General features: G+C 43.0%; 2 protein-coding genes across 18 annotated transcripts in view; one reads left to right on the plus strand and one right to left on the minus strand.

Annotated features, from left to right (window-relative positions):
- The window catches only part of PCNX1 (pecanex 1), a 188,854-nt gene that overhangs the window by 169,697 nt on the left and 5,291 nt on the right, over positions 1–13,866 (plus strand). For 10 of the 12 annotated variants that reach the window (XM_051826049.3, XM_051826052.3, XM_051826051.3 and 7 more), the window contains 5 exons: positions 6,025–6,255; positions 7,529–7,803; positions 9,141–9,346; positions 12,574–13,016; positions 13,710–13,850. In XM_051826049.3, coding sequence (XP_051682009.2) covers positions 6,025–6,255; positions 7,529–7,803; positions 9,141–9,346; positions 12,574–13,016; positions 13,710–13,850 — 1,296 coding nt within the window. The remainder of the gene's footprint in view (positions 1–6,024; positions 6,256–7,528; positions 7,804–9,140; positions 9,347–12,573; positions 13,017–13,709; positions 13,851–13,866) is intronic. The other 2 variants (XR_007911684.3, XR_016226549.1) reach the window with 1 other exon arrangement.
- Positions 1–13,866, minus strand: part of LOC108175596 (uncharacterized) — a 157,956-nt gene that overhangs the window by 56,668 nt on the left and 87,422 nt on the right. The window contains exon 8 of one of the 6 annotated variants that reach the window (XM_089322226.1): positions 8,565–8,714. The exons of 4 other annotated variants lie outside the window; for them this stretch is intronic. The gene's annotated coding sequence lies outside the window, so the exon portion shown is untranslated. Of the gene's footprint in view, positions 1–8,319; positions 8,715–13,866 lie in introns of those variants that run through there. One more of the 6 variants, XM_089322227.1, reaches the window with a different exon arrangement.

Genomic DNA, 13,866 nt, shown 5'->3' on the forward strand with positions numbered 1-13,866 from the left:
GCCATATCAGGGTGAACCAGCAGATGAGAGATTGGTCTCTGCCTCCCTGTCTCTGTCACTGTGTTTGTCTCTCTCTCCCTCTCTCAATAAAAATTTGGGAACAGTGTTGTGGCATAGTGGCTTAAGCCACTTCTTGGGATGCCTGCATCCCATGTTAGAGTGCATGAATTTAAGTCTTAGCTCCTGTGCTTCCAATCCGGTCTCCTGCTGATGCACACCCTGGGAGGACGCAAATGCTTGGGTCCCTCCCACCCATGTGGGAGCCCCAGCTGGAGCCTCAGGCTCCTTGCTTAGGCCTAGCTGAGCATTGTGGGCATTTGAGAAATTAACAAGTAGAGATCTTTCTCCCTCTCTCCCCATCTCTCCCTTTTATTTTATGTTAAAGATATTTATTTGAAAGGCAAAGGTACAGAGAAAGAACGAGAGAGAGAGAGCAGTCTTCCTTCTGCTGATTCTTTCCCCACATGGCCACAACAGCGGGGGCTGTGCCAGGCTCTAGCCAGAAACCTGGAGCTTCTTCTGGGTCTCCCACATGGGTGCCGGTGCCCAAGCACTTGGGCCATTTTCTGCTGCCTTCCCAAGTGCATTATCAGGGAGCTGGGTCAAAAATAGAGCAGCCTGGAATTGAATTGGTACTCACATGGGATGCTGGCATTGCAGGCCATGACTAAAACCCACCATGCCACAGTGACGGCCCCATCTCCCTCTGCCTTTTACATAAGTAAAAGTTATTGAGCTTTAAAAAATTATCTCTAAAAATAATTTTAATTATCTAAATAATTATCTCAAAAAGATAGTGACCTCACATTAAAGTGCTTTTGAAACTTCAGAATTTCTCAAAAGGTACCAGTTATATATCTGCCATGTAAAAAATACTCCATTTTATGTGACATAATTCTCTATTAATTCCTGACAGACTTTTTCAGTTAACTCCAAATGTGATTACAAATATTTTGTGTCCATCTGCTGAGAAGAAACTGAGTTCAGAGAAGCCTCTGCTGCTCCCGATCTCCCTACAAGTGCCCTTTCTGTTGTTGTTGGGTCCACTTCCTTACACGTTTCTGCCTGTATCAGTGTTCCCTGTTTCGTGTTTTGGCCCAGTGTTCTTGAACGCAAGACACTCCCATCCTTAGGCGAGACAGGCAACAGCAGTTACATACAAGGCCTAAGAGGAGGTGTGACTGGGAACTCTGGATTCAGGGAGGTCAGGGGGAAGGGAGGAGGCAGGTAATGCAGATGCAACCAGGGGAGGTTTCCTAATTCTGATACACCTTTTAGAAGGGTGGGAGTGGCCTGGAAAGTCACAAGTCAGTACTTGGAGCCATGGGTTACCTATGAGAAATTCTTAGGCTGAAAAGAGAAGTGTGTAAATCACTAGTCACCACCTGAGTGCATGTGTTGCACACATGAACATCCCTAACAGGGAACAGTAGGCTTGGATACTAAAAAGGATGGGTGTACACTTGTCTTGCAACCCAGCAATTCCACTTCTAAATAATTACCCAAGAAAACACAAGTGTGTGTTCACACAGATTTACACACAAGTGTTTATTGCAGCTTTATTCATAGTAGCCTCAAACTGGAAGCAACTCAAATATGCTTCAGCAGAAAAGCGTACAAATTATTGTTTATCTGCATAATAGAAATTACCCACCAGTAGTAAAAAGAAACTACTGTTATTATATGCCACAGCATGAGCGAATTTCAAACATTATGGAAACTGAGAGAAGCCAGACATAAAAGGAGTACTTACTGTGTGGTTTTATTTATATAAAATTTAAAGTAGGCAAAACGAAAGTGACAGAAAGCAGATCAGTGGTTACTTGGGGTGTAGAGTGAATGCCAAATAGCAGGAAATTTGGGGGAGTTACGAAAAGTCCTATATCTAGATTATAGCAGTTTTTGCATGAACATGCACATTTGTCAAAAATGCATCTAACTGCACACTTAAAATTGTACATAAATCCTATCTCAAACTTGTCTTTAAAAAATAAATATTATGTTCCCAGTGAACTAGAAATCAAAATTTCTTTTAATCTTTGCCTCTTAGATTTTTTGATAGTGTATTTTCAATACTTCATAGGTATTTTTAGCCTTTTCCTTAATTCCTTTTCCCCCTCAATCTTATGTATTATTAGTGCTTACTTTTTGGAAATTAAAAGTGTTAGAATCTGTGTAATATTTGTAGTTGCATGTTACCCTACAATATACACAGTACTTAGATATATATTATAGCACCATTACTCAACAAGTTATTTTAATACCAGTTTTGTTGGTGAAAATTAACAAAAACTCAGATGAAACCAATTGCTTTTTTCATGTGTTCTGTCTTTCTTATCCTCTGTTTAATCATTTTATAAAATATCTTCACTCTTTATTTGGTTTTCCTTGTTTAAAGATTTATTTTATTTATTTGAAAGAGTTACAGAGAGAAGTAGAGCCAGAGAGAGAGGTCTTCCATCCGCTGGTTCACTCCCCAAATGATGGCAATGGCCAGAGATGAACTGTTCCAAAGCCAAGAGCCAGGAGATTCTTCTGGGTCTTCCATGTGGGTGCAGGGACCTAAAGACTTGGGCCAACTTCTACTGCTTTCCCAGGCCATAGCAGAGAGCTGGATCGGAAGCTGGGACTCGAACCAGCACCCAAATGGGATGCCAGCGCTGCAGGCCAGGACTTTAACCTGCTGCGCCACAGCGCCGACCCTAATTTCTTATTTCTTTAAAAATATTTATTTATCCACTTGGTAGGCAGAGTTACAATGAAATGGATAGAGAGAGAGCTCTTCCGTCTGCTGGCTCACTCCCCAAATGGCCGCATCAGCCAGAGCTGCACCAATCCAAAGCCAGGAACCAGGTGCTTCCTCCTGGTCTCCCATGCGGGTGCAGGCCCAAGCAGTTGGGCCATCCCCCACTGCCTTCCCGGGCCACAGCAGAGAGATGGACTGGAAGAGGAGCAACTGGGACAGAATCCGGCACCCCAACCGGGACTAGAACCCAAGGTGCCAGCACTGCAGGTTGAGGATTAGCCAAATGAGCTGTGGCGCCAGCCTCTTAATAATCTTTTCCTTGAGTAACAGTGCTTGGTGGCCAATAAAATTTGTTTAATAAATGAGTTCCATTGTTTTAAAAAATATATATATATCCTGTGCATCTGCTCATAACTTCACAAGTATATTTCTAAAATCCTATCTGAAAACTTTTACCAGAAGAACTATTATCTCTTATTTTTCAAATCAAAAAAATTAAAATATAAACATTGCCTGAATAATTAAAATTAAAACATAAACATCATCCTATCACCAAAAACAATACTTCCCAAAAGGAATCACTGGCAGTAGTTTGATGTATATCTTTTCTGATTTCCCTCAAGGTCATATATTTCCATCTATGTGTATAAGTATTTTCTTTTTTAAAAATGTAACTGTGCTCTGCAAATTAACTATCACATATGCAGGGTTTTTTTTCCACGTAGTATGGCCTGGACACCTTTTGAAGTCAGTACATACAGAGACATTTCATAATTTTCAAGGACTGTAGTATTCCAGAGTTTAATTTTTACTGGTTTATTCTGCCATATTCCTGGTCATGGACATCTTGCTTGTTTCAAATATTTAGCCACTGATACAGTGCTACAATGATGCACAGGGAATTTTCCAAACTTGTTCAATCATGTTAAGCCCAGTGAAAAGAAGTATTTGAAGAAGAGAGCACACTGGATGATATCAGCCATCTGCTGGTTGAGGGAAGTGAGAACTCAGTATTTACAAGGGAAGGTTAGGAGAGTTGGGATATGACGTACAGAACTCAAGAACTGTCCGTCAGTGTACTCAGTTAGGAATGCTGTCTTAGAGCAGATCTTCTAGAAGCAGAGTCAGGACACAGGACTCCTGTGCAAAGAGATTAAGTGAGGCATTACACTTGGGAGAATTTTATAAGGAAGTGTTGGAAGCAGGCTGGGAAAAGGGAAGAAGCTATCCTATGCTGGATTCTGGAGGGAGCTGTGAGAGAGTTCCGCTGTGTGCAAACTCCCACCCTGCAAGCAAGGGCCTTCCCTCTCTCAGGCAGTTCCATCAGCTAAAGGCAGTTCTTAGAACAGGGAAAAATCTGTGAACTGTTGATGGCCAGCACTCAAGGATGTGGACAGATACGTGCACTAGACAGAGAGGAATTTTGATGTTCCATAATCTGACCAAATGCTAATTTTCTGATTTTCCCACTACTTGCATTGGACTCTAAGGCCCATGACAGCAGTGCTGTGTCTGCCTTGTTCACTACTGTTTTCCCCAGTGCCTAGCAATGCATTAGACACCCAGTTCGCAAAGACACTTTGTGCTGTAGTTGTCTTTAAATCTCTTCACTAGCATTCTGTGCTTTTCCCCTAAAGATTTTCCTAGCCAGAGCCCTTTCCCTCTCTGCCCAGTGCCCATGTCCATACACTGAAAATAATGTTCATTCTTTAGTATCCAGCTGAGAACCACTCCACTGTGCAGACTTCCCTAACCACATCAGCTGCGCTTGATGGGTCTTTTTTCCAGTTGACCTTTATAATCACATAATTTTTAAATCAAATTTTAAAAATTCAGAACTTCCCAAGTCCTAGCATTTTCATTTACTAACTTTATAAATGTAGAAAGCAGCTAAGCCTCTTAGAGCTTCATTTTTGAAACATGTAAAACCCAAGTGTTTTCTCCACATCCTTAGTAAGATTGTCAAGTGAAATGATGTGCTGGCGAACAGTTTCACATACATTCTCGTGTACAGTGTTACCTGCATATATCCCAACCCCCTACACGTAGAGGCTGCATCCCTGGGTGTATTGCCTCCTTGCTCTTGCTCTTGCTCTTCTTCCCTTCCCACACTACATACTCCTGGCATACTTGGGTTGGTTGCAAATGAGTTACTTTATTTGGAGATCAAAATCTACCAACCTCCCCACTATAAATAGGAAAGCAGCCAATGTAACATTTCCATTTCCTTAACACATCATTTAAAAACTTCAGATTTGTGTTACAGTTATTTCAGTAAATGTCCTGTGTCCCTTATTAAAGTTGTAGGTTTATAAAAGGGAGATGCATTTTATATAGCCCTTTGTTTCATCCAGGCTACCTGCCATAGAATCTTGTGTATAGCAGTTGGCAAATAACTATCAAATGAATGAGTGGTTTTTAAGACCAAGAAGCTTTCCAGAGAATACTCTACTAGTTGGTTTAGGACTGGAACCCTGAATCTATGCTCAGAGAGCCTTGGGCTATATCTTAACTAGATGAAAGGCAGGGTAATGGTATATGGTACAACCATAAGGAGATGTGGCTTATTGTGAAAGGTGTCCCATTAAAATAAACACAAAATAGACACATTTTATAGGTCTTCCTTAGCTGGGAGCAGTGAAATAGTCCTTCATAGAAGAAACACATGCAGGAAGGTAAATAAAACCAACTTCAAAGAGAAAAAGGAAATACATAAAAATTAGAAATGACAACTATGTAAAACTTAGAAGAAAGGGTCAGATTGAGGAGTTTCTGAGAGTAGTTTAGCAATAATATAACCTGTTTATGATTAAGTCTGTTCCTAATAATATCGACATGTGTCAGTATGAAATATTCCTGTTTGGGGCAGGTGTTTGGTGTGGCAGGTAAGATGCTGCTTGGGTTAGCCATATTCCATGTTGAAGTGCCTGGGTTTGAGTTCCAGCCCCATGCCCACTTCCAGCTCTGCTAATGTGTGCTCTGGGAGGAAACGAGGGATGGATCAAGTCATTGGGTCTTTGCCATCCTTGTGGGAAATCTGGGTTCAATTCCCAGCTTCTGGCTTCAGACCAGCCCAGTTGTTGTAGGCATTTGGGGTATGTAAACCAGTGGATAAAAGATCTCTCTCTGTCTGTCAAATTAGAAAATAAAAGTAAAAGCATAGTAAGCCAGTTTTTAAAGGAATTTTTCATTTAGTAACTATAGAAGTTAACATCCTGGAATCCATTCTTCTCTCTTCCTAAAAAAAGAAGAACTCACTTTTTAATTTCTGTGTTTAGGATCATTTCACTTCTCCAGATGAGTACGACGACCCCACTGTGCTCTATGAAGCCATCGTGTCGCATGAGAAGAACCTCGTGATCGCCCACGAAGGGGACCCTGCCTGGCGCAGCGCAGTCCTCGCCAACTCTCCCTCCTTGCTCGCCCTGAGGCACGTCATGGATGATGGCACCAACGAATATAAAATCATCATGCTCAACAGACGCTACCTGAGCTTCAGGGTCATTAAAGTAAGTCTGTGAGGCATCCACTGCTTCTTAAAAAGTAGCAGTTCTTGATCCAGTCTTTAAAAAAGCAGTTGCAACTCCTTACAGGATAAATGGTGACCATACCACATTGTGTTTGTGTCTGCGCTCTTAACTTACTTGGTCAGTCATCTTTTCTATCCTCTGAAATTTTCTCATGTGCTATACAGCCTTACGTTTTTGCTGGTTTTGGTATTCTAGTCTTTTTTTTTTTTTTTAATATTTTATTTGTTTGAGAGAGAGAGTTACAGAGAGAGGCAGAGATAGAGAGAAAGGTCTTCTCTTCAATGGTTCACTCCCCATATGGCCACAATGCTGGAGCTGCACTGATCCAAAGCCAGGAGCCAGGAGATCTTCCGCAGGCAGAGGATTAACCTGTGCCACAGCACCGGCCCTGGTATTCTTGTCTTTCATCCATTATATATGAGGCCTTTCATCTGTTACATGTTCATTCTAGACAGTATGTCTTCTTAGAAAGTCAGTGCTGTGGTGCATCAGGTAAAGGCACCACCTGCAGTGCCGACATCCCATGTGGGCACCAGTTCAAGTCCCAGCTGCTCCTTTTCCCATCCAGCTCTCTGCTATGGTCTGGGAAAGCAGTAGAAGATGGCCCAAATCCTTGGGCCCCTGAACCCACATGGGAGACCCAAAAGAAGCTCCTGGCTCCTGGCATCGGATCAGCTCCAGCTGTTGTAACCAGTTGGGGAGTGAACCAGCGGGAGGAAGAACTCTCTCTCTCTCTCTCTCTCTCTCTCTCTCTCTCTCTCTGCCTCTCCTTCTCTCTATATATAACTGCGACTTTCAAATAAATAAATAAATCTTTTTTTTTTTAAAAGTTAACAAATAACAAGGTAGCTTGTACTAAATAGAAGCTGTAAGTGGTTGCTCTAGTTTTTCTTTTTGAAAATTAAAACATTCTTGGGCTCTTGAAAGCTTCGTTTCTGAAATTTTATTTTGATGGTTTGTAATTATGTGTTACCTTCAGCATTCAGATTAGCTTCCAGTATCATCGCTATCTTTTCAACTCTTAGTGTGTATTACCAACTCTAAAGATGTGGGCTTTTCTATCAAAAATGTAACAGTCTGCTAATGACAAAGCAAAATTGATTAGCATCTGTTCATATGTGATCTACTTATATTGCCTGCTTTTCAGTTGATTGTCATAATGTCTTTTGTGTTATTTCTATTTCTGCTTTTGTGTTTCTGTGAATTTTATTCTTAGCCTCTTAACCTAGTTCCTGTGTTTTCTGGTTTCCAGGTGAATAAAGAATGTGTCCGAGGTCTTTGGGCAGGGCAACAGCAGGAGCTTGTTTTTCTTCGTAATCGTAACCCAGAGAGAGGTAGCATCCAAAATGCGAAGCAAGCTCTGAGAAACATGATAAATTCATCTTGTGATCAGCCTATTGGCTACCCGATCTTTGTGTCACCCCTGACAACTTCTTACTCTGACAGCCATGACCAGCTTAAAGAGATTGTTGGGGGGCCTATCAGCTTGGGAAATATCAGAAACTTCATAGTGTCAACCTGGCACAGGTGAGCCGTGGGTTGTGTTTTTCTGCCGGGGCAGGGGTGGGGGTTGTACCCTGACCCTCTTCATCTAGGCAAGGTATCAGCATCACCTGGGAAGCTCATGTAACAAATACAGATGCCACAGCTTAGAAGTAGACTTGTTATATTTGAACTTCAGAAAGTAGAAGCATAGTGTTTTTATCTTCAGAACCATGTTAGGTAAATCTAATTTATAATGGGTTAAGAACCATTGCTGTAGTATTTTGTAGAACCTTGAATAATTTCCTTTTCTTTGCATAATTATTGCAGCATAGAGCCGCTGTTCGAATATGTGGGCCAGCGACTGGGACAGTTAAGAGAAAACCATTCAAGTTGCTTCCTTCCTTGCGTTTTCTCCCCTGTACCAGCAGTAGGGGGAGCACTTTGTATACATTCAGACTTGTGATGGTGAGATGCAGAGATTCCACTGCCTGTGTAACAATACAGTCATCCCCCAAGTCTCTGATAATTTACAGATATGCATGTGAATTTTTCTCTGCCTTTTGTGTGGTTGAAGACTATCGTAGTTCAGTGAATAGTGAAGAAAAAGTGTGGAATGTTTTCAGTTTCTTAAGCGTTGTTGAGATGCCTAAGTATCAGAGCTTAAGAAAAACAGAATCTGGCAATTAGAACAGCAAACTGAGAAGTGGATGTTTTTAGTAAACTCTACCACTTTAACATCAGTCCCTCCAGACAGAAGGAGGAACTTAGGGTCATGTTCCAAAGCATTTTCTTTCAAAGAATACCTGTTGTACTGCTGAAATCACCTTGGGGAAGTTCTTTTCCCTTGGTAGAAGTGGCACAGAGATAGGGCCCAGCTGTTCTGGTGTGCCTGGGACTACAGGGTTTCTTGGGATGCCAGACTTTCAATGATGAACCAAGACAGTCACCATACACTAAAAAACCAGAAAAGAAAAAAATGATTGCAACAGACACTTTGAGTGTGCTGTAGTCACAGCATAAATATATTGGATTTTCAAGGTATAGAGTCACTGAACAGACACTGGTAAGGATTTTCTGTGCAGCAGTGACCTTAATGGTACAGCTGCATTACGTACAGTTCTTTCTTACAGTGTAAGAAAGATGACAGATTGTATGAAAGTGAAGTTTTTAGAAATGTTGAAACAGTGAATAAAAGAGGTATGGTTCTTAAGCCATTCTTTGAAAACAGACTTCTGTTATTCCTAATACTGATTGCACCATAAGGATTTTAAAAAGTCATGTTGGTAGCATTCATAGTTCAGAATACCTGGAAAAAGAATAAAATGCCTGTTTTGAAGGGTTCTTGAGATGATGCCTCCTACTCTGGTATTTGTTCCTAGGCTAAGGAAAGGCTGTGGAGCTGGATGTAACAGTGGGGGCAATATTGAAGATTCGGATGCCGGAGGTGGAACTTCCTGCACTGGTAACAATGCAACAGCTGCCAACGATGCCCACAGCAGCGTGTCCCAGGGAAGCATGGCAAACCTGGGGCAGGGATCAGGAGCAGGGCTGCATCCTCCTGTCCCTTCCTGCCCGCCCACACTCGGTAAGAAGAAGCAAACTTGTGTGTCTGTCTTTGCCGTTGGGGCACTTGGGTTTGTGTATAGAGAGTGATGCGCACCCAGACACACAAGCCACTTGAAAAGAATAGACATGGAGCATTTCACTGGATCCTCAGCTGTGCATCATCCCAACACTTTATGTTGATTGTTATATGTAGGCACAGGAGGGTTCTTCAAAAAGATAATGTACTTTATATTTTTTATTTTATATACATATATATATATTTTAAAGTTTAATTATTTATTTGAAAGAGTTACACAGAGAGAAGGAGAGAAAGAGAGAGAGCTCTTCCATCTGATGGTTCACTCCCCAATTGGCTACAATGGCCAGAGCTGTGCCGATCCGAAGCCAGGAGCCAGGAGCTTCTTCCAGGTCTCCCACGTGGGTGCAGGGCCCCAAGCACTTGGACCATCTTCCACTGCTTTCCCAGGCCATAGCACAGAGCTGGATGGGAAGTGGAGCAGCCGGCACTCGAACCCACACCCTTATGGGATACCAGCACTGCAGGTGGCAGCCTTACCTGCTGTACCGCAGCGCCGGCTCCAGTTGCATATATTTTGTTAAGATTCATTCATTTGAAAGGCAGAGACACAGAAAGGAAGGGATAGACAAATCTTCCATTTGCTGGTTCACTCCCCAAATGGCCACAATGGCTGGCACTGGGCTGATCCAAAGCCAGGAGCTAAGAGTTTTCTCTGGGTCTCTCACATGAGTGCAGGGTCCCAAGGACCTGGGTTATCCTCTGCTGCCTCCCCAGGTGCACCAGCAGCAAGTTGGATCAGAAGCAGGGCAGCTGGGGCTAAAACCAGCACCTATATGGGAGGCCAGTGCTGGAGGCGGCAGCTTTACCCGTTGTGCCACAGCACCAGCCCACACATTATATATAATGTGTATAATACATGTATTATAAGTATCAATTTTTAACTTGACATTTGATATAACCACTGTATTCAAGATACTAAGGGTTCCTTGGAAACATTTTAAAAACTAATATTAAATTATTCTATCACTTAATGGGATTGCAATCTGGGACACAAATGCACAGGCTGGGGTGGCCTCTGATATTTCCAGGAACAAAGGAAACAGTGGAGGTCTTTTAGGGGCGGAGAAACACAAACTCTTTTGAATGGAAGTTCATTGGCACTTGGAGGGTACCCGCAGGGGCTGGTAAGCTGTGATGGATGAACCATGGCAGTTACTATTTTAAGCTAGTCCTCAGGTCCTTGTTGGCACTTGTGAAGTAGGAACAGTCTGAAAGGTAGGATAGGTGTTTGACTGGACTGGTTCTGCCAGACAGTTCTTGGAGTTGGCATCTGGGGCCTGAGGGTTTCCCTCTCCCGGTTCTACTTCTGTGAAGTGTCTCCATTCTACTTGGTGAATTTTCACATTTGTGTATAAATCCTGTTTATCACATGTTACTTTCTTAAGCTGGGGACTCTTTTTTTTTTTTTTTTAAAGATTTATTTATTTATTGGGAAGGCAGAGTTACAGAGAGGCAGAGAGAGAGAGACAGAAAGAGAGAGGTCTTCAACCTCTAGTTCAGTCTCCAAATGGTCGCAACGGCTGGAACTGAGCCAATCTGAAGCCAGGAGCTTGGAGCTTCTTCCGGGTCTCCCACACAGGTGCAGGGGCCCAAGGACTCGGGCCATCTTCTGCTGCTTTCCCAGGCCACAACAGAGAGCTGGATGGGAAGTACAGCAGCCGGGTCTCGAAATGGCACCCATATGGGAAGCCGGCACTGCAGACAGCGGCTTTACCCTCTATGCCATAGTGCTGGCCCTGCGCCGTACTTCAGATGTATCTTTGCTTTTTATTTTGGGGTATAAAGTATATTAACTGTATTTTCAGTATAATTAATTACTGTTTCCTAATAATCTTCATGTTATTCCTCTGAGAGGAAAAATACATCTGAAGAGTCACATCGAACCACTTGTATAAAGGACACAGAAGAGCCTGCCATGCAGTGTCACTGATAATTTGTACTGAGTAGTGATCCCCTAGTGTGTGCGAACATTACAGAGTGCTACTCATTATCTCTCTGTAGGCAGCTTGTCATTGGGAGCCAGTGAATGCTTTGGGAATAGTAGTTACAGAGCCTGCCATATAGTAGGTCCTTCATAAATATTTCCTTTGTTTTAATTAATAAAAATTATACGTATTTATGGTATGTAATGTGATATTTTGATCAATAAATACATCGTGAAATGATTAAATTGAGCTATTTAACACATCTTTCACCTCACATACGTACTCCTTTTTGGGGTAAGGACACTTTAGATCTACTCACTTAGCAATTTTCAGGCACACAATAAATTATTAGCTGTTGTCACTGCTATGCTATACATCTCCAGAACATATTCCTCCCGTCAGACTTTTTTCCCATCGGCCAGCATTTCTGCATTCCTGCCCTCTGCTCCCGCTCTGCCTTGTGAGAGTAGAGTGTGCAGTGAGCTCATGCGGTGCTGGTACTTTATAATACATATTTCAGTCTCATTTCCATGAGAGATTTTGTTTCTGATGGAGCGAAGAGGTATCCTTACTCTTCTGAGATATTTCTGTAAGGACACTTAGTTTAGGATATATCCCAACCTTAAATCATATTTGCTGCAAATTGTTTATAAGTATTTCTTGTGCCCTAGACTTTGAATTTTAGAAAACCTTAACAGGGGCCAGCGCTGTGGCATAGCAGGTAAAGCCGCCACCTGCAGTCCAGCATTCCATATGGCCGCCAGTTCGAGACCCGGCTGCTCCACTTCTGATCCAGCTCCCTGCTGTGGCCTGGGAAAGCAGTAGATGGCCCAAGTCCTTGGGCCCCTGCACCCACATGGGAAACCTGGAAGAAGCTCCTGGCTCCTGGTTTCGGATCAGCCCAGTTCCAGCCACTGCAGCCATTTGGGGAGTGAACCAGTGGATGGAAAACCTCTCTGTCTCTCTGCCTCTCCTTCTCTCCGTGTAACTCTGACTTTCAAATAAATAAATCAATCTTAAAAAAAAATGAACAAATGAAAATTATAAAACAATACACACAAAAAACTGATTTCAGATGCTTGTTTCTGTTTCACAACTTTGAAGTTTTAGGTATAAATATCAACTTCTGTAAATTCACCAAGTAATTGCTTGAGGGCTAAAAATCTTAAGAAACCACAGCCCAGAAGCTCTGTATCTGAATCGTCCACCGTGAATGAGCTCCGCTGTTGTTTCTCCTTCCAGGCACCAGCCACAGCGCCCACTCTGTGCAGTCCACGCTGGTGAGACAGTCCCCTGCGCGCGCCTCGGGAGCTAGCCAGTCTTCCTATTGCTACAGCAGCCGGCATTCTTCTCTCCGGATGTCTAGCACAGGGTTTGTGCCTTGTCGGCGCTCCTCCACCAGTCAGATATCACTGCGCAACTTGCCGGCATCCATCCAGTCCCGCCTCTCCATGGTGAACCAGATGGAGCCGCCCGGGCAGAGTGGCCTGGCCGGTATGCAGCATGGCCTGCCTTCTTCCAGCAGCTCCAGCCAAAGCATCCCTGCCTGCAAGCATCACACTCTCGTCGGCTTTCTGGGGACAGAGGGAGGTCAGGGCAGTGCCACTGACACCCAGCCAGGCAACACCTTTAGTCCTGCTGCTAATTCACACTCCAGAAAGGGGGAGGTGATCTACAGAGTCCAAGTGAGTAAACCCAGAGGTCTTCTGTTAGTCTTTTGTCTTTGTTGAAGGAGGAAGGACTCAGAAAACAGCTTTTGGGGCCATGGTTGTGCATAGCAGGTAAAGCCACAGCCTGCGATGCCAGCATCCTACATGGGTACCAATTCAAGTTCTGACTGCTCCAGTTTCATTCCAGCTCCCTTATAATGACCTGGCAAAGCAGCAGAAGATGGCCCAAGTCCTTGGGCTCCTGCACCCACATGGGAGACCTGGAAGAAGCTCCTGGCTTCAGCCTGGCCAAGCTTTGGCCTTTGCGGCCATCTAGGGTGTGAGCCAGCAGATAGAAGATCTTGTGCTCTCTCTGTAACTCTTTCCAATAAATAAATAAATAAATAAATAAATAAATAAATCTTTAAAAGGAAAAGAAAATACTTTATATTGTTTAGTCTGAAGACTAGAACATTTTTGAATGTTGAAAAAAGAAGTTGCTGCCAGCTTAAAAACTGAGAGCAAGCAGTTTTTGCAGTGGTGATACCGCTGCCTGGTTAGCATTGACCACACGGCCACTGCAGTAAGGCCTGCCAGTAGTAGGTTAGGAAGAACTGAGGCGGTGGAGAATGTGAGAAACAGGGTCTGTGAAAGAAATTTTGTTTGTAATTGTTTTTTGTTATGAAGAAAAAATGAATCGGGAGTGATGCTTATTTATTTACTATATAGATTGTGGATCCCAGTCAAATTCTGGAAGGGATCAACCTGTCGAAAAGGAAAGAGCTGCAATGGCCTGATGAGGGGATTCGGTTAAAAGCTGGAAGAAACAGCTGGAAAGACTGGAGTCCTCAGGAGGGCATGGAAGGCCATGTGAGTACCCCATGAG

This window comes from Oryctolagus cuniculus, chromosome 20 (genome assembly GCF_051225735.1).
Source record: "Oryctolagus cuniculus isolate XC-2025 breed Fujian yellow rabbit chromosome 20, ASM5122573v1, whole genome shotgun sequence".
Taxonomy (NCBI): Eukaryota; Metazoa; Chordata; class Mammalia; order Lagomorpha; family Leporidae; genus Oryctolagus; species Oryctolagus cuniculus.